The 26187-nt window shown below is 41.9% G+C and overlaps 1 protein-coding gene across 2 annotated transcripts in view; it reads right to left on the reverse strand.

Annotated features, from left to right (window-relative positions):
* The window catches only part of IQGAP2 (IQ motif containing GTPase activating protein 2), a 1114959-nt gene that overhangs the window by 527927 nt on the left and 560845 nt on the right, over positions 1–26187 (reverse strand). For both annotated transcript variants that reach the window (XM_086960756.1, XM_086960757.1), the window contains exon 5: positions 15373–15449. In XM_086960756.1, coding sequence (XP_086816882.1) covers positions 15373–15449 — 77 coding nt within the window. The remainder of the gene's footprint in view (positions 1–15372; positions 15450–26187) is intronic.

Raw genomic sequence — 26187 nt, forward strand, 5'->3', positions numbered from 1 at the left:
CTTAGAACCCTTTTTAAACTAAAATCAGACAGGATACTCTGATCACAAGTTTCCAATGAGGTATGCATCAAGTTAAATTGTCTGTGTATGCAGATGATATTCTTCTATATTGGTCTAACCCAGACACTTTTCTTCCCCCTTTCCTCCATCAGGTTTAGGTAGACTAGACTCGATTAAGATGATGCTTGCCCCCCTTATCCTATATTCTCTATCTATGATTCCTGTACATACACCAGGATATTATTTCAAGAAAATAGACCCACTATTATTAAAGTTTCTCTGCAAAAACAAACCATCTCCAATTGCCTTATCCTTTCGCAAAAGAGACAACCTTAATGGAGGACTTAAGTTTCCTGAATTTAAATCTTATCAGTATGCTTTCTCCCTAAAACAAGCTTCCCGATGGCTTTCTTCTGATTCCCTTACACATCCCCCGGTATGGTTGTCAATTGAAACATTCTTCACCTACCCTTTTGACTTCGAGAGACTCTTGCCTTCACTACTAATACTTTCTATTTACGTTCTTCTGTTATTTCTCATACCCGTAAACTTTTAACACCTCTCCTACCATCTTCTTATCCTTACTTTACTTCACTGTCTCAGCAATCCATTTGGCATATTAAACTATTGTGCATCAAAAATGGTACTTTCTATTGGAAATCATGGAGATCCAAGGGTCTGCTTTGGATCTCTCAACTTTTTCTTAATAATAAACCTTTATCTTTTACTGATTTCCAGTCTAATTTTGCTCTTCCTAATTCTTAAAAAAAAATATGATCTCTTACTCCCCTCTCTCCAACAGTATCTTATAACACTCCCATCTTTCCCTAATCTACCTCTACAATGTTCCACAATATTTTCCTTATTAGGCACTTCCCCTTATGCATCCTCTATCTACAAATATGTATTATTCCCTTCAGAAAGGCTGAAGCCAAAGACTAAATTGGCATGGGATAAGGATTTATCACAATGCTGGCCTCTATCTATATGGGATAAGTTATGGTTAAAGATACCTCTGGAATAGAATGTTGGAGGTCTTGTATCTCCTTCCAGGACTCGATATCCCAGTCACTCGCAAGAGTAGGCTGGAAACGCCGGAGCTGGATTTTCTCGGCAGGAGAAAAGACAGCGTCTCTCTCCGAGCGTCAAGGAGGAGGAGGGGCAGCGTCCGTGGGCAGCTTGCATCTGCTGGGCTCTGTAAGGGACAGCTGTTCTGCTCCTGTATTCACCACACCATCGCTATCATCGATGTCGTTGAGGCAGCGTTTGCTTAAGGCAACGTTGGTAATATTTATACCTGAAAGGTGCCTTGTTTGACGTAAGTTTTTAGACATAAGACGTCACTAAAGATGTCACTAGGAAGTGATCGTCTCTCAGTGCTCATTAGAGTTCTATTACTAATCAAAACATATCAAGCAGGGTTTTCCCAGGTTGCAGAGTTTTATCTTGTTGAAGAACTCGGAGTGTAATCTAGGAATCTTAGATAGTGGCTTCTGCTGTGTCATCTGCTCTAATGAGCTGCATAGGAAGAGATTCTGAAATGTGGCTCTGATCGTGTTAGGCCAGAGACGAGTTTCTGAAATATCGCTCTTGATCGTTTATGCCAGTATAGGGGTATGAATGGATTATAGCCGTATAGGGGCATAACATCATAGTATTGATCGGGGTCCTAGATTAGAACGCGACACCCACTCCACGAATTTATGTCCATTAAATTACTAAAAACTATAGCAATAAGATGCATGTGTAACATTACCCACCCCAAAATACATATCTGCATTTGAAATGGCGTATTTGAAATACATGGAAATATTGGTACTGTACGTCTTTAAGCATAGAAATCATTCAAAATTACAGCATATGTAATCAGTGAACGATTTTGCGAAAAAATTACACATGAAATATCTCTTTATACAGAAAAGAAGGGCGAGATAATTTCATCACATAGAAATGCAATTGCTGTAACATGTGCTAGAGGCTGATGTAAAGTTATTATGTCTCTAGAAGTACCTAAAAATAGAAGTTCTGTTCTTTATGAATAGGTCTACCTTATGCAAAGAATTTTTGTGCCAGAAAAAAGGTAAATATTTTGAAAAATGTTCAATTAAAAAAAAAAATGTTCTTGGTGAACGGGAGAATAGAGTTCCAACGCTTTTCAGTAGTTTTTGTTGATCAAAACTAAAGGCCGAATTCAGAGTTCATGGGAACGCTGTGTGTCGGAATGCTTCTAAAAATTATTGTTTCTGTTCGGGGGGGAACATCATATCAGACAGGCTCTCAAAGAATTGGTCTACAAAATCAGGTGACAGTTCGACCAAGTTCGATAGTGCTGTAACTTGGCAGGTGTGAGAATGATTGCTATCATCAAAGTCTGGATCAGCAATGCTCACAGAAGGTCGTACCTGGGTGATGTTGCTTTTATTTCTTGCTCCACTGTCACCACCTAGTCGTAGCACAGGAGTCTCAACGAATGCCGTCATCAGGATTGGTAGCCGCTGGGGACAACACAATGCGTGAGCCGTTATAGGACTTAGCAAAGTATCGATATCCATTTGTACTGCTGATGGAAGTGCAAGACAGATGTCCAACACGCACTCATCTCCGCATAGCATACATCGAAGCACATGTAAGATGCAGGTCTGCCATATAGGTCTGAATGAAAGAAACCAGGTCATGTTCAGATCTCTCAGCCTGGCCAATCCAAGGACTCTAGTTATTCGGTCCCGGTAGCGTACTGCTAGGATCGTTTCTTCCATCCTTGTCGGAGTCATGTCTGAGTTTTGGCTTGCCATATCGGAGCAGGAGGGTCAAAAATAAAATGCCTGCTACAAGTCCCAAAATCAGGGGTATGCCACCAAAGACTGAATGGACAAAATTAGGAATGATTCCTAGAATTGCTTTGAATGGTGTTAACAGTCCCGAAAAAATGGTCTTAAATACGCCTGGGATGCCTATCGCACTCGACATGTTAAGAATTTGGCTAAGCATTTCTGTGAAATGCACGGGGTAATTTGTTGATAAAAGGTCATGAATCTCTGATGTTGTACTTGCAACTTGGAGATCATACGTCTCTTTTGATGACGTGATGGGCACTGTTGTCTGCAAGAGCACAGACTTCATTCTGCTTAAAGTATCAATTCGTATAGAAGAGACATTCAAACGAGGCCATATGGGAGTCTCGGAGTCTCCAGGGCCGTTTGGAAACAATGCTTGCATACAGCATTTGACCATGGAAGTTATTTGTACGAGATATGCTTTCCCTGGCAAAAGGCCACAACAGCTGTGATCCGTTATTAGAATGTAACTCCCATTCGAGAGTTGCTTAACCCCTTCGCTGCTCATGACAAGCTCAGCTCGTCATGCAGCACACTGGTCGTGTGCTTATGACGAGCTGAGCTCGTCATGAAACAATGGATATTCATATAAGCTCAGCACCGGAGGGGAAAAGCCATAGCAGCCAAGGTGTTAAAGAAAGGCTCTATCTGCGTTGCAGATGTGACATGTTGGTGGCATGAAAGGTTGTTAGAATTTCCTTCACAGGCTCCGTGTAAATTAATACCTTGGCACAAAAGTATACCGCTTAGTGAATGTTTACACTTTTCACCACTAAGAAATACATTTTTGTTGCTGTGTGTGTGTATGGTAATTTCCATGCTGACTTAATGTTTACCCAAATGTTCATACTGGCCAGTCGGTATGTATTCAAGGCAATTTTTAAATCGGAAAGTTGTTATTGGAATTGTGATAATCCTGTGTATTATTCATTCAATGACAGGACTTTCTGACATTGTCAAAAGTAATCTCTCAAGTTTTTCGATGCTCAGGATTGTATAGTCTGCTCCTTTCTGTGCCAAGCTGATTTGTTTATCAGTAAGGTTAAAGATGGAAAACAATGACGTTGTGTTGATTAAACGCCATGGCACATAGCCTGAACAAAGATTTTGCAGCGTCCAGCCTAACTGTACAATAGAACGCAATTGCGACTGGCCATGCTGTAACATTAGCAAGTCTTTGTCTATTATATCTATGGCAGATGATACAATACTGTCCAGTGAATATATTCTGGAGGACAGAGTCATTAACCCATTGTCCACAACAGAAAGTGATTTTTCCAAATTAATACGATCAATTTCTTGCATTTTTTCAGCTGTTTCAATTTGTGTTACTTTCCAAGCCTCGTTGTAAGCCGCATATATACTGGTCGCTATGAAACGCTTTTGACGCTGTTTGCGAGGTCCCAGAATGAAATCGCGCAAATCAGCACCACCTTTAAGTAAAGATAAGTGTTGCTTAATTTCCGTCAGTGTGGATGATTCTAGCCATTCAAGGCAATTTTTAAATCGGAAAGTTGTTATTGGAATTGTGATAATCCCGTGTATTATCCATTCAATGACAGGACTTTCTGACATTGTCAAAAGTAATCTCTCAAGTTTTTCGATGCTCAGGATTGTATAGTCTGCTCCTTTCTGTGCCAAGCTGATTTGTTTATCAGTAAGGTTAAAGATGGAAAACAATGACGTTGTGTTGATTAAACGCCATGGCACATAGCCTGAACAAAGATTTTGCAGCGTCCAGCCTAACTGTACAATAGAACGCAATTGCGACTGGCCATGCTGTAACATTAGCAAGTCTTTGTCTATTATATCTATGGCAGATGATACAATACTGTCCAGTGAATATATTCTGGAGGACAGAGTCATTAACCCATTGTCCACAACAGAAAGTGATTTTTCCAAATTAATACGATCAATTTCTTGAATTTTTTCAGCTGTTTCAATTTGTGTTACTTTCCAAGCCTCGTTGTAAGCCGCATATATACTGGTCGCTATGAAACGCTTTTGACGCTGTTTGCGAGGTCCCAGAATGAAATCGCGCAAATCAGCACCACCTTTAAGTAAAGATAAGTGTTGCTTAATTTCTGCCAGTGTGGATGATTCTAGCCATTCAAGGCACAGTTTCCCTACACTGTATGTTGTTACTATCCCTGGATGTTGTCTCTGGGAGTATCTAGGGTCTGGTCTGGTCATTGTTAACCCCTGTGTTTTATTCAGGAATTTATCTTGACAGTTGTTTGTGTCAGTAGGCCAGATTAACCACTTTTTCCAATCAGGATGTGTTCTGTTTAGATGTAAAATTTTAGATACGTCTATTTCAATATCTGTTGTTGCATTATCAGGTATTGGCTTTGGAATAGACGGTTTGTTAAGGTCTTTAATCTTAGCTAGGCCAAGACAGGTTGTTTGGTGAATTGTGTCATTTAAGAACATCATTTGTTCTGGGATCATGCAGGCTCGAAATAATGCTTCTATGCCTTGTACCTGCCAATCTTTTGTACCCCAGATTGTTTTTGTTTCAATGTTATTTTTCCAATAATCAAAACCAAATGTCATCATTTTTTTCATAAAATGCTTCTGAATATATCAATTTAGTATTAGTCAGCATTGTTTTCAACCCTGTTTTATCTAACAGTTTATAATAAAACGTTTCTGCATCACTGGTGTTAAACCCTGAGAAGTACTGGAATTTCTCATAGAATGTTTTAGAACTGCTTTTAGGTGGAGTAGCGCAATGTTCCCATTGGTTATATTTAAAAACATTTCTAGGTTGTGCAGATTTATGTAAGTAATGATCTCCGTAATGTGAGAAGCAGTACATCTGTTCATAACTAGACGAACCTTGTAAATAATCATGTTCTGTAAATCTTGCTGACAACACTAAATCAGACATATTATTAATACTTTCAAAATCCCAATCATCAGAAAATGTACTTGGTTTTACAAAGTCACTTAAGGAAACCTTGAACTGGTGACGATATTTCAAGATTTCGACCGGACCATATATTTCATATTCAGTTTTGTCCCATACTACCCCGCCGGGTATTGGAATGGCTGTGACATTTACTGACGACAGTTCTCTTTTCTTCACGTGGGATGATCTGTGTGGTTTGAGGACTAAGTTGATGTTCTGACTTGCTGTGTCCATTGAACTGTAATAAACTTTCCTAAAATTAAAACTAAAATTAGGCATAGTAGGAGTATAAATACCCCTGAAATAATCCAATGCTCAATCAATGGTGCATCCAGATATACTTCTTTGATTTGTTGCAAGAGTTCTGCTGCTTTTTCTTTAAATGTCTTTGTTTCTGGCATCACTCCGGTGTCGTTTTGATCTTCAGAAAAGGTATCGAAATTGATGAAGTAGCCGGAGGCAGTTCTGTCAATTGTTGGGATTGTTCTCTCAATTTGTCTTTCGGTAGCACATTCTGATGCCACGTCATTGTAGACTGGTGTTTCATGACGAACTGTTTCAATCTGTGATTCAAGAGGCACGAGTTCCATGGCATTATTGCGTAGTCCCTCTCTGTGCACTGCAGGCTTATCAAATGTGATTAGTCTTTCAGTTTGAACCTCTTGGATTGTTGCAAGTTTGGGTATTCTGTTGTTTCTCGGGAGTCCACTGGGCCTACTGTTGATTATAGGCCACATGATTGTGGTTTTACCAGGTCGATTGATACAACTCTGTTCTCCTTTTTACCAGCAAGGGGCGGTAGTACTACTGATCTTGTTCCGTTGATTGCCAAGACAGGTACTGCTTTTCTGTAAGAAGGCCCAAATTCCTTCTTCACCGCAATTTTTTCTCTGACTAGATCCCCAAACTTTGGAATCCAGACAGGCCTTGCTGGGGCTGGTGGTGCCTCTTCAGTGGTAGTTGGCTGTTGCTTTAACTTTATGTTGCTTAAGGATTTTCTTGTTTCATTCAAGTACTGTAAAACAGCCAAACGGTCTTTGATGTTAAAGTCTTTATTCTTATCTTTTACCACTGATACCTGACTATCTAAGTCCTGAATGTACATTCTAGTTCCCAACAATAGTTCATATGGGCTGAAACCTTTTAGAGAATTTCTTGGCAAATTGTTAAGACTGAGCCGGACGCTTATTAAATGTTTGACCCAACCATCACCCGAGCCTAATACCATCGCTGTTATAGATTGCTTTATGTCCCGGTTTTTTTTTTCCACTACACTGTACCCTTCGGGGTGTGATGGACAAGAGTATCGCAAGCAAACGCTGACCATGGCCTCCTTATAAGCTCGAGAGCTGAAAGCAGGACCCTGGTCAGAATGGAACATGGCAATTGCGTATGTGCCGATAAAGACTCGCAGATCTTTTATAACCGTTCTGGCTTCAGCCGAGCGCTGGGGCCACACCCATATGAATCTCGTACAGGAATCCACTGCGACCATGATATATTTATAGTTGCCGTCCCTTTGTAGGGGACCACAGTGGTCCAGGTAAACACATGCTAATGGTTTATCTGAGATGAGAAGGTGTCTGCGCTGGTCGTTTTACTGTTGATACTTTCATTCTTTGGCATATTTCGCATTCTAATACATACTTCTTAGTTTGTATTCTCATGCGAGGCCACCAATATCTCTGTTTTAATAGTGATATTGTTGCAGAAACGCCAGCGTGTGCAGAAGCAAGCCCTTCGTGTGCCGCTTTAATTAGTCCTAACCTGTGTTCCATGTTTGGAATTACCCTATCCCCCACTCCAGGGAGTCGAGCAAAAGGAACATTATTCGTATCTGTTAAATAGAAGTACTTTTCTGGAAAGCCTTTTAGGAATGTTTTTTTGTCATCTTTTACTGACGCACTGACAGCTTGTAGGATGTCTCTGTCTATGTTTGTTTGTGACTGAGTAATCGCAGCTACGGAAGCCGTTTGCACAGCTGCCTTCGCGGCTTCATCAGCCAATGAATTCCCTGCAACGTGAACGCCATCACGTTGATGACTCAGAGTGTGTATCACGTGAGTCTTTTGTAGTTCCTTCTGTAAAAGAACTACTTGTTCCCAAAGCATTTTATGCTTAATTGTGCCACCTTTTGCATCTTTGAAACCATTTTCCACCCAATTCTGCAAGTATTCATTATAAGATTGTACGCAATAATAAGAATCGCACACTATGAGTGTGGGGAATTCGCAATCGGTATTTTCTAGCGCCATCTTAAATGCTACCAATTCAGCTTGCTGAGCTGAACAATATCCTAAAGATTGTGTTTTAGTGACCAGTGGTCTAAATTTACCTTCGTGCCAACGACCTTTAACAATCGCGCACGCAGCACTGTAAGCTTGTTTACACCCAACTGCGGGTTGTGCTGATCCGTCAGTATATATGATACTTCCGTATTCTTCTAGAGGCAGGATTTCAATTGGCAGAGGACATTCATATTCATATTGTAAGAATTCCTGTGTCTTTAAATTAGGATCGAATTCGTACACTACGTCTGTTGCAGCAAGAGAATTAACCCATTGGATCCATCTTGGATGCAAAGCTTTAGCATTAGGAATCCTCGCTTTAGTTCCTGCTTCTAAAGCAGGTGTAGGTGTGACGATTATTATTCGTTTACCTTGTGCCAGGGCCCTTTCTTTTGCTACAGCAGTCTGAACCGCAGTTAGAATTTTTTCCGTTGAACTGAATTTTATTTCAGCTTCTGTGTACAAATGTGATTTGTAAGCAATTGGTAACGTTTCTCCCTCAGAGGTTAGGTACGTGAATCCGCATCTTCCTGGGATGACTCGGATTACAAGATTGCGTGTGTTGTCACGTGTATCTAATTTTGTTTTTGCTCACTTGTCTGTTTGCAGTGATCTCAAAATTTCTGTGTGTTTTTGAGTCCAAGTGATTGGTTTAAAATCAGGTTTAATTAGTTCATAGAGAGGTTTAACCCTCTCCGCATAATTTAGGATGTAAGTTCTTCCGAAATTCAGAAAACCTAGAATCGATTGTAAATTCTTCAGCGTTTTTGGTGCTTGGAGTACAGCGCACTTCTCTAAGAAGTTGTCGGCTAGGCTTTTTCCTTCACTTGATAATTCGTATCCTAAAAATAATACTGTCAGATGGGCAATTCGAGACTTTTTAAAGTTGAATTTGTAACCCTCTGCTGCGAACCCAAGTATTATGGTGTTCACTCTTTTCAAGTGAGTCTCCAAGTTGTCGTCTGTGAGATAGATATCATCTACATAAGATAATGCCTCATCATCATACATTTGTAGTAACTCTGTTACTCTGGCTGAAAATAGTCCTGGGCTGTTCTTGAATTCCTGTGGGAGCCTACAGAAATTTTTCTGAGACCCCATTACTGAGAAAGCGGTCAAGTATCTGCTTTCTGGTGCAATATTTTGACAAAAGAAACCATTTGATATGTCTAATGTCGTTTTATATTTTTTCCTAACTATGTTATTCATTAGTGCAGCACTATGCAAATGTTGTACTGCAAATGTTTTGCAACATGCGTTAAGGTGTCTGTAATCCAAAACTAAATGATATGAATCGTCTGGTTTGGAGACAGGAAACAAAGCATTGTTCATTTGAGAGGTGCATGTTTCAATCACCCCCTGGTATTCAAGTTGATATAAAATCTCCCTGACTTGTTTTTTAGCTTCTTGCTTAATGGGATACTGCCTTTGTGCAGTTGGTTGACTTTTTAACTGGATGTTGTGAGGAGGAGAGTCCTCATCCCATCCTACATGATCTTTATATAGTGCTGGTGCCTGGGCTACTGCCCATTTCCTTGCATATATATATTTAGTGTGAATCGGAATGTGATTCGAGAAGGCAGGCATAATCATTTCTTCGCCACGAGGGCACTCCCTGACAAACTCCGGGGGCCAATCTTTTTCAGCTAACAGAATGTCATAGCCTTTTGAGAGTTTATCCCAAACTAGACCCTTTATTTTCCTAGTCTTATCACCCTCTATACGCAGTGTTATTTCGTATATCTTATAGGGCTCGCTAATTCTGGTGTCGGCAGTTTCTACTTGAATGTATTCATTCGTGTCCACTGTCTTAAGATGACTCATCAAGATCTTGCGAGCTATGGTGATTTCTGCTGCACTGTCTAACATTGTCTGTGCCCACTCCCCATTTTTCAACTGTGTCCTCAGTATTCTCGGCATGTTTGATTACTCTAATACTGGCTACCTTCTTTCTTGGAAATTGAGATTTTTTACTCCAAGCAGGTTCCTTGTCTTTGGACTTGGTGTGCTCTCCTGGGTCTGACCGTCCTCTTCTTTCTGATTTCTGCGAAAAAGATCGAGAGGGACGTGTATCAATACTTTGATATCTATCAGGCTTCTTCAAATTATCCGTATTTCTAAGGTTATATCTCTTCTCAGAGGGCTCCCTCTGGGGAGACTGGTGTTCTCGAGTCGGAGTTCTTTCCCTCCGTCGAAGAGACCTTCCTCTGGACTGAAAAACTTTTTCCTTGGGAGTGGATTGTTTATTTCCATCCCAGCTCTTTTTAGGAGTGTTTGAATTATTTTTAATAAATAATTTTTCAGGATTTTCGAGCAGGGCTTTACTGGTTTTCCACCCAAGCTGTCTCTACCTAGTTCTTCATAACATTTTTCTATAATTCTGGCAAGTCTGTTATATCTGTTTCTTTCAATTTCTGGCGGATCGCCACAGATGCTGCTTCTCCTTTTATATTGGCTAGTAATATAGCTGAGCCGTGCTTGGAGTCTTTCAGTAATTTCATACCAAGAGTTAAAGCAGGTTTTGGACCGTATTCATTCTGAATCCGTTTTAGCACTTCTGGCATTACCGCCATTGACTGAACACCATGTGTTTTTGTGTAAATGGAAGCAAAGACTGTACCCCAAGTGTCACAGTCCTCCACGTGTGGTGCAACCCCCATTGGAAGGCAGATGGTCAGAATTCGGTGTTTCTCAATAGGGGTAGTATTCGGAAATACTGCCTCTATTTGAGTAATTTTCTGCGCTAACCAGAAAGGAATTTGTTCCCGTTTTATGGGTGTTTTACCAAGACATGATTGTATGTTCTGTGGTGTAATTTTATTGGTGTTCCCCTGATGAGGGGTCAGCTGTGGTACATTAACAGCTGTTTGGACTGTAGCAGTCCGCATTACATATTAGACTAATTGTCTATGTATTTTAATTAATGTTTTTAGCTGTACTAGCAGCTCTTCTTTTGACATTTTTGCAATGTCCGGATGTGGTGTGTAGCTGGCTAGAACCGGCCACGTTGCTCCTGGTCTACCTAGTGGACCGAGCCTGGTAATATGATCATTGTGTTTTAGGGCGCCTTTAAACCAGAGCAGATGCTCTTGGAATTTTAATGGGATTTCATTCTCCTCGAAAGGAGCGTACTCTTCCGGTGGATCACCTATTTTGTTATAGTGGAACTCGTGTGTTGCGGTGTTTGCCGCTGGAAATTTTATCCAAGAATAGAATACCTCCCCCTACTAGCAGCTCTTCTTTTGACATTTTTGCAATGTCCGGATGTGGTGTGTAGCTGGCTAGAACCGGCCACGTTGCTCCTGGTCTACCTAGTGGACCGAGCCTGGTAATATGATCATTGTGTTTTAGGGCGCCTTTAAACCAGAGCAGATGCTCTTGGAATTTTAATGGGATTTCATTCTCCTCGAAAGGAGCGTACTCTTCCGGTGGATCACCTATTTTGTTATAGTGGAACTCGTGTGTTGCGGTGTTTGCCGCTGGAAATTTTATCCAAGAATAGAATACCTCTGTCTGCCGATATTCGTGTGCCTCTATCACGAAGACGACTGTGCCACCTTGTGTGGTCAATCCATTTTCTATAGGTTTTGACGTTATAGATTTTCTTATGTTGACCGGGATGATTATCGCACCCGGTTCATTAACACCGTCGGGACCCTGCTCAGTCGCATTTACTGCAGCTGCAGCGGTTCCGTTTTCAGTGTCTGACATTTTATTGTCAGAAAGGTTTTTGCAGAGCAGGTCTCCAAGGAGACAAAGATTAGGTGCACAATATTTTGGAACACTGTATCCTTCAACGTTGAATAAACCAGAGCTTTACATAGGAATCTCTTCCTACTAAGTTCGGGCGGATTTTAACCTTTCACCCACTCCAGACGTCTATTGGAGTATTTACGGTAGAAAGGGGTCTGTGTGAAAAATGCACGACTGAGTTACTCTAACGTCTTGCGTTAGTTTTACCGCCTTACCAAACGTTGGGCGCCATGTAGTGTAGTTCCTATTTTCCCTATAGGCCCTGCGCATTGGAATAACAAACAGTAGTATAGACGTAGAAGTGCGGTCTTCCAGGTCTCTACTGACTATGCTAAACTTAATTGGGTTTGTTACCAACTAGCTCAGAGGTCACTGGAAACTTTCTTGACTGAATAAGAAGTGATCAGCTTCCCTGGTACAGACAAGAAGGAATTCAGTTTTCCAACAACCGCATAAGCATGACAACTTTGCTCCTTAGAATAAGAGTCAATCTTTAGAGTCGTGTGAAACAATAGACAGTTATTTTACTCAGTCAGTTGTGCAGATTACTTTCACTAAGATGCAGAGAAATAGAGAGACGGGCGTTTTCAATAAAAAGGTATTATTTATTGAACAGTCTTTCTTCTCATGCAAGAGAAATGAATTGCCACAATTGCAAGACTAGTTATTATAAAAAGTGCGTACAGTAAAATGAGGATTGCGAAATAATACTGTAAAAGCAATGATATGGTTTCTTAGCCATACAATGGATAAAATGAATAAAATATATACATTCATATATACATTTGACTAACGTACTCAACTGGTGCTTCTAACTACGCCTACCCTAGTGTACCTGACCTAAGCCTAATACTTGGGAGGGAGTAAGTAAGTAGCAGTTTTAGTTAAGTTGGTTTTGCCAAGGTTTGCTTCAAGAATTCTCTCTAAGGGTTTAGTCAACACCATACCTCTGGAATAGAATGTTGGAGGTCTTGTATCCCCTTCCAGGACTCGATATCCCAGTCACTCGCAAGAGTAGGCTGGAAACGCCAGAGCTGGATTTTCTCGGCAGGAGAAAAGACAGCGTCTCTCTCAGCGCGTCAAGGAGGAGGAGGGGCAGCTTACATCTGCTGGGCTCTGTAAGGGACAGCTGTTCTGCTCCTGTATTCACCACACCATCGCTATCATCTATGTCGTTGAGGCAGCGTTTGCTTAAGGCAACGTTGGTAATATTTATACCTGAAAGGTGCCTTGTTTGACGTAAGTTTTTGGACATAAGACGTCAATAAAGATGTCACTAGGAAGTGATCGTCTCTCAGTGCTCATTAGAGTTCTATTACTAATCAAAACATAGCAAGCGTGGTTTTCCCAGGTTGCTGAGTTTTATCTTGTTGAAGAACTCGGAGTGTAATCTAGGAATCTTAGATAGTGGCTTCTGCTGTGTCATCTGCTCTAATGAGCTGCAGAGGAAGAGATTCTGAAATGTGGCTCTGATCGTGTTAGGCCAGAGACGAGTTTCTGAAATATCGCTCTTGATCGTTTATGCCAGTATAGGGGTATGAATGGATTATAGCCGTATAGGGGCATCCGACATTCTCCCTCTCCAGTGTGGGGTCCCCCAGGGCTCTTCACTGAGCCCTACACTCTTCAATATATACATGGCCCCCCTGGATGACGTGGTCTCCCCTTTTGGGATAAAAGCAGTCACATACGCTGACGACACCCAAATGATCGTATCATTCTCCCTGGAAGAGGACAAGGTAAAAAATCTCCATGACTGTTTAGAGGGTATTCATGCATGGATGTCCGCCTCAAGGCTTAAGCTCAATGGTTCGAAAACTGAGCTCATGCTGTTGGGAAATAAAATATCTTCTCTTCCATCTGCCATGTGGCCAGCATGCTTAGGTCCTCTCCCTCAACCCAAGACTGAATTAAAAAGTCTAGGTTTCTGGCTTGAACAGGACCTTTCCCTCAAAACGCAAGCGAAAAAGACAGCTGGTACTTGTGTGGGGTTACTGCGTTCCATCAGAAAGATCCTCCCTTTACTTCCAGGACCCTCTCAGAAATTGCTTGTTCAAGGTCTAGTCTTATCAAGACTAGATTATTGCAATGCTCTCTTTCTTGCTGCCCCGGAATCCACAATCAACATTCTTCAAAGAACACAGAATGCCGCAGCCAGGATTCTCACTGGGACCTCTCGCAGGGTCTCAGCTAAACCCGCCCTCAAGGCACTACATTGGCTGCCGATCCGCGAAAGGGTCAAATTTAAGGCCCTCTGCACGGCCCATAAAGCTTTGCAAAATCAAGGGCCTCCAATGCTAAAAGACATGATCTTTCCATACAGACCTAATAGGCCCCTTCGCTCAGCTCAAGGTCATCTGGCCACGGTCCATAAAATCAAAAAAGCCCGGACTGGAGGACGCCGTTTTTCGGTCACTGTGGCCACCTCCTGGAATGCTTTGCCATTTCACCTCCGCTCTGAGTCCAATCTGCTGAAATTTCGCAAGCTCCTAAAAACCCACCTCTTCCCGCAATAACTTCTTCTCTTTCCCCGTTTTTCCCCCTCAGTAGTTCTGCAATATCAGCGCTGGGACGCTTACGAGCAGCCATGCGCTATATAAGTCCAAAATATAAGTCCCAAATTTCATAGGGGCATAAGGTCACAGTATTGATCGGGGTCCTAGATTAGAACGCGACAAAATCAACAACATTTTTATAACTAACATTCCCTTTTCCCTATCAAATATTTTTCTAGGTCCCCTATCCCCTTATTGACCTCAGTCACCATCACATTTTAAGTTATTAGATTTAATATTAGCTATAGCCATACATTGAATAACTTCAAATTGGAAACATGCAGACAAAGCCACTTCTAAAGCCTGGTGGAACGCCATATGCTTTCATCATAGACTCAATACCAATTATGTCTCCACAATTTCTCTAGCAATTAAAAGACATTTATTATGGATTCCACTCACTACATACTTATCTAGATCAGCTTCTTTGGATACTTCTAATGCTACTGTTTTGAATACATCAGATGATGTCCGTAAACCGCCATGAATATATCTTGTCGTCTTTTACTTAAAAATGTCATGTTATTATGTTTCACACATATGTAATCACATAATCGCATCTTTATTGAATAGTTATTTGCATGCAATGTTTAAATTCAAAATCATTTTTTCCTTAAATCTTCTTATGATGATATTTATATTATTTTCCCCTTCCCCTCTTTTCCTTCTTCCCTCTTTTTACCCTCTTGTAATAAGGTTTATTGTAACCAATGCATTTCCTATCCCTTAATATGAACTTCACTGTGGACTATTACCTAAATGGTTTATTGTATTGTAGTTCTATTTCCTCTGGTTTCAATAAACTGAAAATTAAATAATATATATATTTTATGGCATGATGTTTTTACAAAGCAAATCATTCCTTTGGAAGGCACATATTGTATCTTCTGCATTCAGTTAAAAGGCAATGCGGCATATTCCATTTCGTCCAGGGCAACGAAAAGCTTCACTCATTCAGAGAAACACAAACATGACATGGTGAAACGCGGAGAAGATAGGTGCTGATCTGCTCCACGGTGTGACCTTACCTTAGTGCATGAATGCAGTAGATGACACGAGGGATGTTTTTCCTGTCGTAGACATCTGTTGTTTCAGGATAAAATATCTAAAAACAAAAGGAATGCACTCAAATTATTCAAACCATAATCCATCCTGTTGCTACAATAACATCAGACAGATGGTTCTGCCTCTAACAACTACATGATGCAATTGACACGGTATGGCCTTGTCTAAGTGTAGTTAATGTGATTTGTGGAGTCAATCAAGTCCAAAAAACTGATAAAAAACATGATCACATCTTTGGCTTAGTTTGCATTGTTGCCAACATCTGTTTAGCGCTGCACTACTGGAAAGTAAACTTCAGTTTTCCCAATTTCCTCAATTCCATTGCACCCTAAAGCCACTGTACCATATAATTAAGTTACTTAATTTAGAATGGTTCACCACAGATTACCCCATAAACACCTTTGCTAGACAAGTGCATGGCCATCCTTTGAGATTTTAATACATATGTATATACCTCAAATGATGATTCCTTAATATTCTTATTTACTCATGATAAAGAAAATTAATCTCATGTTCATCGTAATTGTAAGGTTCATTTACTTCCTTTTAAAACAAATGCAAAAATATATTCTTTATATCATACACATTATTAGATCATCAACTGTATATTCAGAAAGATCACAAAAAATTACAGACGTGCTGTGAGGGTCAGAGCAAAAAAACCTGCAAATTGTAGGCATTCGTTACCAAAGTTTACATGCAAATGCAAAACTATTATCAAAATACTAATTAAACTTAAAAAATTCATGTTTTCAGTTCCAATTTTGAATGCACCGTCATGTTGATAGAAGCAAGTTTTATTTTTTTTGGGTTGTGCTCTCTATTCCACCACAAAGGGGGCTGAGCCCTTGAGAAACCTTAGTCAATTAAAACATTCCCTCTATTTTAGGTTCCCTTGGTGATTTTTCACCCGTTAATGTGTCAATGTGTTTCAACCCCAAATGTATGGGGGGGCCTACTCAGAACTGGAGCGTCTGGGTGAAAATAATAAAGTATCTACTAATATGTCAAATTTATGTGCCACCCTCAGGAAAAAGGCAGGTTTAGCGAATATAAAAGGGAGGACAGGATTATTTTATTTTTAAAGCTGTAGTTTATAGTTGTAGACAGAATATCTGAATATAGGGATCTGAGGTGTGATATGATGTTATGACGCACTTTAAGTAAAGATCAAATGCAGCCAATCATGCATAGTGGACAATTCAGAAGCTTGGATGATGTGACCTTGTCATTTGCAGCGAACCAAAATATTCACATGGATTTTGTCCAAGTGACCACCTTACCCACTAGATTCTCTATTTGTCTCTCCTAAATACGCTTTATCTGAGTCTTTATTGATTGTACTTTCAACTAATTTTGTAGTACCAGTCGACGGGGTCTTCATAGGAGTTTGCGTTCTACTTCAAGCCAACTATATTATGCTCTTTTGCTTCAATGGTAAAAGAAATCTACGTTTGTCATCAAACCAACTACATGATGCTCTTTTACATCAACCGTCATTGTGTATTGCGTTTGGCATCATCGGAGCTATGGCTGCATCTTGAGTGTGCTTTTCTGCAAGACTTCTAAGGTTTAATTCTTATCATATCTGGTTTATTATTTGCAAATTAACAAGAACCCTAATGAAGGAAGTTGAATCATTAATTTGCTGTTTTGCATCCTGATGTGTATACATTCTCTAACTTTTCAATATTATTATTTTAGACTCCTGGTTGTTGGAGTTTTCTAGAAATCGTAGTTACATATTTGAGGATATTAACAAACTTAAAGGTTGTGAAGTTAAAATATCTTGCACCTTGATATGCATACATTTTTATCATACGTGCAATTTGGTGATAGATGCTTTCGTTTTTCGTGTCCAACCCTCACAGCGGGTCAGACTTTTTGTGATGTTTTTGAATACATGATTGATGATCTATTAATGCGCATGATATAAAGAAAAGTTTGTTACATTTGTTTTAAAAGAAAAGAAGTAAATGAACCTTACAGCTTAGATGATCATCAGAATAGTTGTCTTGATCATGAAAAAATACGAATATTCGGGATTATCAATCCATTTGTTTTGCATGATTATAGTGGTCTAACCTCGTTTTCATTAGAAGGAGCCAACCCCTCTTTGGTTATGGTACATCCTTTGAGACAGTCCTGGGATGCGGATCCTGTCAATTAACTGATTTAATAACAATGTAAATAAGAAAACTCCTATACGGTACACAGTCCACAATTAATTCCTGTAGTGCCGGTGATGTGATTTTGTTGGAACTTGCGGCAATCAGGGTCCTGAGGGTTCACTCTTTACTATTAGTTTCAAATGGTCACTTTGATGCCACTGTGATCAAACGTCACTCACCAGGAGCAAGAAAGTGGAGGAGTTAAAAGGCCAACAGCATGGATGTGGTAGGTGTTAGAAATTCAGAGACACCACAAAACTGGAAATGCAGACGCTCCAACTGGAAAGCTGCATTACAAGGACGCAACTAACATGACTTGTATTCCCGGTATTTTGCACTTTGGCGAGGCTGACAAGTGCGCACCCCTGCTCCCCGGCACATACGTCAGCATGCGGAGATCATCAGCAGGCAGCTGAGACATGCCTCCGTCCCTACTCAGTAACCATAACATAATCTCTTCTATGTAAGGAGCAAAGGATAGCAGCAAAGGACAACTGACCACTTCTTGCCACTCGCTGCATGCTCCTGCAAGCCTCTTTGGCTTTTTGTGTCTGTTTTATCATCACACATTAGTCTCACCATCTTGTCGAATTGCTGGCCGATTTGCCTACCCCAGAAGTCTAATCTAAGCCGTAGTGCCTTAATTAAACTAGTCTCATATCAAAAGCTTTCATGTAACTAGGACCCAGGTATCAGCTAGAATGACCTTTAGTCAGCTGCAGTTCCTGCTACAGTTCGTCATTGCTTTTTAATACACCTTTGGTGCCGTTGTTCAACTTCTTAAAATGCAGGTCAGAACACAATCTTACGCAGACCATTCACAATTCTACATTAATTTTTCCCCAAAAAACATCCTAGCAATACTCATGTTTCAACTAGTATAATGCAGTGTATGGAGCCTTATACTTGACTGGTCAGTATCTCCAGTCTCAAAAGAACAACACAAATAAGGTAATTATTGGGACTATAGGACAAACCGGTCTCTTTTCTTCCAGTTTCACAGTGGTTTGGCCAAACTTTACATGCTGAGCCTAGGGTAAAGATCTAGGTTTTTTTGTCCGATGACAACATGACCTTGGATGCCGAGATGAGAAGGGTGTGTGGTGAATGTTAACACCAGATGGCCAAAGTAAAGCTCTTCCTACCTCTATTTTCTCAAACACACAAAGCTTTAGCGGTGGGTGTGCATCTCAAACATAGATTAGACTACTGTCAACCTCCATGCAGCTCTTTCCCAATTTAGAGCACAGCAGCTACAGAGAGAGCAGAACTTGGCATTTCCGGTGATCGGTGGCCTTCACAGAAATGCTTAAGTCTCACAGGCTAAGGGCTCTTTGCGATGGCTTGTAAAACACATCACTTGTTTCAAGATAGTAGTCCTCCGTTTCAGGATATTTTCTGTAGAATTCCTTCCCACCCAAAAATGGGCTATTGTCCTCTTTTCCACCTTTCAGAAAACCCTCAACGCCGACCTATTTTAGGTAAGAGACCAGTTGCTGCTAGTGTGAGCACCACATGTGTACTCATTCATTCATTGTAACGAATATATGACTTTACCACGAATACTAATACTCCGCATGGCATTACCACGCGAATTTTACTTCGCAAGTGGCTGTACCACGCAGCTTTTTAGAACGCAAGTTCTAAACTCGCATTTCAAAAACGTTACGTTCACCAGCTCTTACTTCCATCCTCCATCGAAATATGCTTTAAAACATGTCTACCAAAACTAAAAAAGGACTTCAATTATTTATGACATACTCGCCACGTCTTCGGTGCGGCTCTTTTCTTTTTTTTTTATTGACACTTTAGTGCGTTTTTTTATTGTATGTAGCCTGCTCGTTTTTTTTTTTATGGGGGGGGAGACCCCCCCAACCCCCCAAGGCCACGCAGAACTTACATGCTGGACGACCAAAAGGAATACCACTTGCGTGGTAAAGACGGTCGTTGAAGGCTCCCTCGTTGAAGAGACGTTTGCGGGGTAAGTGGATCGTTGAAAACGTCATGCGTGAAAAAGACTTCGTTGTAAATGATGTTTCCCATTGTAACAATGAACTGAGTGTCCAGTTAATATTGTCATGCAAAGAGGACCTTACTAACATGTAACAGAATAATTAAAGTATGAAACAATATTATGTTACATCAGGTTTTACTGATGCGTGTGTTGTCACTGACGTCTGTTATAATTCATAATGCCCAATGTGAATGCCATTTGATTGTAGTATGCCCTGCTTATGTTTTCAATAAAAACAAATAAAAAATAAAAGTATGAAGCAAAACAAATAGAAATGTATTTATTGTGTTTTTCAATGTAAAAATAAAATCAACAGCGTGGGATCTAATGAACAATAATATTCTGGAAAAGGCTGCGCTCGTACTCGAGCATGCCGCCCTTATGGCCGTCGTGCCTGTTCCCCGGTCTCAGAGGTGGTGGGGGGGGGGGGTCGCCGGGCGCTCTAGTGACGCAGCACCCCACCTCCCCTGGGCGGCCAATAGCAGTGGCCGACAGGGGCATGAACCGGAAGCACTTGAGTGCTTCTGGTTCAGCGCGATGCCGATACGTAGGGGCAGACCGGTTTAGACCGGTCTGCCCAGTACACCCCACTTAAAAGGGGCTGGGGAAGCGAGAGCAGTCTCTCTTTTTCTTGCCCCCCCCCAGCATCTCTCACGGGTCCGTCCGGGCCACTAGCGGCCCATCACAAACTTTTGCCCATCCACCATCCCCTAAGGCAGGCAGTTCATACGAGTGTTGCAGTATTATGTGTGTTGCTTTGTTTCCCTAAAAATGTTATTGCAGGTAGCTCAAGAAAGATGGTTAATGTAAATTGGCATTGTTGATGTTTTGGAATTATGTAATAAAAGTGGTGGTATATGTTTTCATTTACAGGTAATGTTTAATGTCAAGTTGTGTGGTTGATACTTTTGGTAATGTGTAATAAAATGTCTGTAGATGGTGTTTTGTTTGCAGGTAATAATGTCGTATTGTAGGAGGTGTTTGCCTGGTGAGGCGGTAAGGTCATGATTGGTGAGGTGAGCATACTTTTTGGTCCTTAGCGGCCATCACCATTTCTCAAATGGGGACGCCGAAGGGGGAGACAGAGGGTCTCACATGGAACTCCAGGGGCAGTTACAGCCGGTCGGTAGGCTGAAAGGGTGCACGGGCCAGGGAGTCACTCTTCCAGTGGGCTGGTCGGTCAACCCGCACTTGCATGCGCACAAGGGCGCAAGGATGCATAATTGCAGCGCCCCTTTATGGAGTTAAGGCACGCTTAGGGCATAGGGGGGGCCCGGGGGAGCCATCCGTCCGGTAAGCTGGACCCCTACGCAACGTTTACAACTCCTGGGGCAGTTACAGCCAGTCGGTAGGCTGAAAGGGTGCGGTGGCCAGGGAGTCCAGCTTTCCAGTAGGCTGGTCAGCCACCTCGGCACGCGCATGCGCACCAGGGTGCATGCAAGGATGCAGCATTGCTACGTCCCATTTATGGAGTTAAGGCTCAGGGCATAGGAGGGGCCTGGGGGAGACATCTGTCTGATAAGCTGTACCCCCTACGCAATCTTACTCCAATGGAGTCTCTGTAGTTTACCGGGATCTGGGGCTGCTGGTCACTGATCTTATCGTAGGCTCTAGCAGGGTTAAGCAGAAAGTAAAGTATATTCATGTTTTAGATTACGGTGGGAATGACTCTGTATTAGAAACATGTTAAGGGTAGCCAAGTAACATTGTGTATCTATCCACGTATCTGGATTTTCTGCGTACTTGTACATAATGTAAATAATAATTTTTTATGTTTTAATTTTGTAGTAAATACGGCCGGGGGTTACTCCCCCAATCCAAAAGAGTGTGGTTTGAAGTGCTTGCCTTGGAGGAGGGAGGGAGTCATCATCCAAGGGTGGTCTTGGGTGTAGGCAAGTACCAGGCCATATGTGGGTAAGCCCTGGAAGTGGTCCGCCACAATTTGACACTGTGGTACAAAAATAAAAAAATAAAAACAATAAAAAATCCAATTCATCCTAGACAAGAAAAAGCCACCACCCAACCAGGAAGAGGTGTACCAGGGTTAGTCCCAATCTAAACATCCAGTTAGAGTAAGGTAACAGGGAAGGGGATTTAGGTTAGGATCCAATTCCAACTTCAGGGAGTGATATTTCGGGACATTAGCAGTCAACAGAAGACTCTGGCTAGCTGGGTTGCAACGATCTCCTGCTCCTGGCAACTCAGTGATTGATGCAAACATCCGACCCGGATACAGCTAAGTCTGGCACAGCCAGGCCTTTAGGAGCTCTTTCTGGCAGTCAGAGATCAGCTCCTCATTGCTGAGCCGATCAACTCCTCTTCTTATGTTAAAGGCACAACAGCAAAGCGCCCAAGCCTAGAGCTCAAAAGGAAGGCTTCAGCCTGCAATGCCCTGACTTTACTGCACCTGCCCTTGGTACATGCTTTTGGTAGTGGTGTTCAAGAAGTAGTCGATATCTGATAGAGTGCATTTCTGGCACTGGGAGGGACAATGCTTGTCCTGTTTTGGGGACACTGGCAGAAAGCAACCAAAGTGTTGCTCGGTTGAAAATCTTCTCCCAGTGTTGAAAGGTGCATCCTTGGCGTCCACTGTGACCTTTGTGTGTTTTCATATAGTTTCTGTGGGTCAGGCTGAGATGAGGATGTCAAGGAATTATGTCAGCCAGCCCATGCTGATACTCAGCTTCCACCAGAAGAAGGGTTAAAAGGATGAGTTTCATTAGAGCACAGGCGCTGGAAGTAGAGGGCGCTGCAGCACCTCAAAATAACCTCTGATGCTTTATGCTGTAGCATTAGCGAAAGCGCCTTTGAAAGGTGCAAGTTTTCTTTCAGCTGTTGCTGTTTGGTCAAAGAGAGCAAGTCAAACTTCATAGGAAACTGCAGCTAATTCTTCTAACATTAAATATTTGTTTACATTTCATTTCGTTGATTGCAAAATGGACACATTTTTTAAGTGGAACTCAAGTAGGCTCTTGCTGGGGAACAAGGGCGTGTGAAATGAGAAGTTTTCATTATGGAAGCTTTTTTCACACATATAATTAAAACCATTTGGTTACTTTGTAAGATTCAAAATATATCAGCAGCATGAGAAGTACAAATGAGTAACATTGGGTCAGATGTATGAAAAATATTTTGCAATCGCAAACCCTCCGATTCACCAAATTACTGGGTTTGTAACATCTCTAAATGTTCAAAAACCATGTTACGAGTTGGAACGTTTTTCTGACTTGAAAAATGGTGTTTGCAACCCCTACCAAACGGCAATTATGAAGGGTTGCAAAAAAAGGCTATTCTTTCCAAATTGCAATTTGGTAAGCAATAGATCATTGGTATGTGACCGCAATTCCACTTCAGCTCAAAGGAGGTGGCAACTAAGTTGAAAATAAGAAGGGGTCTTCTTTGGAAATTGTGCTAACAGAAGTAAGCCTCTTCTCCTTGTTATTCTAAATGGAAAACCTTTCTTTTAAAAGCAGCACCAGTTCCTTTTTGGAGCTTATGCTTCGTTACAAATTAATCCATTTAGAAATGCAATCACAGGGATGGTGGTCAGCTGTCCCTTGCAGGCTACCATCCCTTTGTTTGTAACCAATCACAGGAAGTTGAAAGTTACAAACTGTCTAATTAATAGTCATTAAGCAGGCCAATATTCAAACCCTTATAAACTAATTTTAAATCCAACCTAATAGTACACAGGTTGGTTCACAAATTCAGATACTGGTCGCAAAAAGTGGATCTGTAATTTGTGACTACTTTTTGCAACCAGTAGTAATTCTGCCACCTGGCCTCTTAATCCTTTAAGCAAAGTATGATACATTCATTTTACTTTAATGCCACATTTGTTTTTATGTAGGTCCTATTTTCATTTTACATCAACAATAGCACACCCAAAAACAGTAAATAATGGTTTATAGGCGTATATGCCCTTTATCTTACATAATGGCACTCACTTAATGCAGTGCTAATGAAACTGTGTGATAAAACCCATTTCAGCAGGTTTTATTGTTTGCATGCCTTATATATTCACCTGTAAGCTAAATTTTGAGATGCAGTTTTACTGTGATTTTTTGATGCATCACAGCAAGCAATAACAGTGCCATACTCTCACTAGCAAAATGTTGTGGCCGAATGCATAGATAGGTGTACTCAGTACTGTTACCATTCGTCATGCCTCATTTTTACTTGGTTATATTAATCAGGAGGACAATGTCTAGAGGGCCGGTTATTTCCTCTATTGGGGTTTACCTCAATATTTAGACCAGGGTATAAATAAGCACTACAATGCTGCATCATACATGTCCCCCATCATACAGCCAAAGCTGTCAAATCACATGGACTGAACATCATCCCCTAGGCCAACGACATCCAGTTTATCCTCTCACTTTCAGAAGACACCTCTACCACTAGCAGGGCCGGCTCTAGGCTCATGGTGGCCCTGTGCAGGGAGCGTAGGTGGGGGCCCCGGAAGAGGGGGTCCGGACGGGGCGGAGCTCAGCAAGGTGTTTTAATAATACGTCCACTGTGGCACTATTTGTGATCTCTTTAACTCAACGTTGGCCTGTTCATGGAGTTAATCCGAGCAAGGTTGCTTTATCATTTGCAGCATAAGGATTCAGGTGCAGTACGTGATGAAAAGGAAGCACCTATAATCTAGAAACTAGAATCTAGGACTGAAGTCTGATTGCATTACTGCCGGCCCATTCAGAGTATCCAGGTAACTAGCAGAGATGCAGACATTTGAAATCGCTAGATTGTTTTCATGGACAGCATATTCCCAGAGTGCAAACGGGCATCATTCCCTGGATGCCCACAAGATTCAAAGAATTATTACATTGTGCCAGGGAGATTGTTTTCAAGGGGGTGTCAGAGATGGGGCAATAATATATACACAGCAAATGCAATATTGCAATTTGAAGAGATGACCTACCCTCCATAGTAGTGAGCATCTAATGCTAACCTCTCCCAGATCTGCACGACTTTTATAGGTTTTCTTCGAGCATTACTTCAAATGAGAGTATATATGGCAGGAAGGAAAAACAGATTAACAGATGAATAGCTTACTAATGAGAAGAACAAAAAAACAGGACCTCGAAAAACATACAAGAACTACATTTTTAGGTCGAGCATTCGAGACCTCTGTCTTGTATATACTTTAGTATATACTTATCATGACTCTGGAGATCGGCCCTAGGACTTGTCTGCGTGACGCTGCTCAACAGTGCCTGTAATATTCACACTCCTCACAGTCACAGATTGAAATTAATCTATATACCTGCAAGTCCGCTGTCCGCTGAGACTCTCACCGTTCCAAATAGGGTCGGGGAAAGAGTCGAGATGCCGGAGTCAGACAGAGGTGTTCTCTGAATGTGATAGTCGGCGGTGGCGTTGGTATTAATGTTTATTCTCACACACGATGACGACGCACGCACTCTCCCTGGCGCCGGGACTCGTGACCACCGTGACGCGTCACAGCGGCTCAGAGCAGCAGGTGCAGTTGCGCACTGCGCACAGGGGCTGTCCCAGGGCCGTCACGTCATTGGTAGTAGGCTAAGATTGACGGCCCTGGGACCCAAACTGCTGGCTGGCTGGGCGGCAAGTTAGTAAAACTAAAGAACAACAACGCTGCCAAGTGCCATTGCTAGTAGCCAGGGTCGGAGCCGGAGGCCGCCAAATCCTGCCAGGGGGCCGCCACTGGCACGAACGATGACCGATCCTTCCGATCCTCGTCCGTCGTGGCTGGCGGCCCCTGGGGTTTGGCGGCCATGTGCAGGTGCACACTTTGCACATGCCTAGGGCCGGCCCTGCCACTAGAGCCAACTTCCACAGATGCATGATGATCGTCGCCTGGTGGATGAAGGACAACCGTCTCAAATTCAACACGGACAAGACAGAAGTACTCTTCGTTGGGAAAAAAACCTCGCCATGGAACGACGCATGGTGGCCTGCTGAATTTGGCCCTTCCCCCGACCCAGACCCCCCACATGCACAACCTCTGCATCATCCTGGACAACAAGGTATCTATGAAGATACAGGGAAACCGTCTCATCTACCTGCTTCCACACCCTACACATGCTCCAAAATATCTTCCGCTGCACCCCAGTCAACAACATATTTTTCACCTCATATGATCATGTGATGTTGAGGTGACCCTGGGACTCAAACCTAGTCACAAGGTCTGCAACTCTGACCATAGCACAATTTTATGCAACCCTCTCCTCTCCCCCAACAAGTACTAATAGACACTGGTGATGAGGTCAAACACCTGGCTGCTACGGAGGCCACTTCTCTTACTCATCCCCTCCACAGCCCATTATAGCCTCAGGTCATTTACCTGGCAAGGGAAGTGTCAAAAGCACATTGCTGCTGCTCAAAGGGGAGTGGGGAGGAGGGGCGTAGGTGAGATTGTCCCAATAAAACCTGCTCCGCTGTGAGGCCCTTGCTCACAACATACCCTCCCTGGCCTAAAAGTGATGGCCTGGAGGGAATACACTGCTTCTGGAAGGGCATGCGAGGCAGGTACCAAGGCGGGAATGCCCCAAATGCTAAGGCAACACCTGATCCACAGCCCCAATTTACAGCAGGACAGGGAAGTGACC

This window comes from Lissotriton vulgaris, chromosome 3_1, assembly GCF_964263255.1.
Source record: "Lissotriton vulgaris chromosome 3_1, aLisVul1.2, whole genome shotgun sequence".
Lineage (NCBI taxonomy): Eukaryota > Metazoa > Chordata > Amphibia > Caudata > Salamandridae > Lissotriton > Lissotriton vulgaris.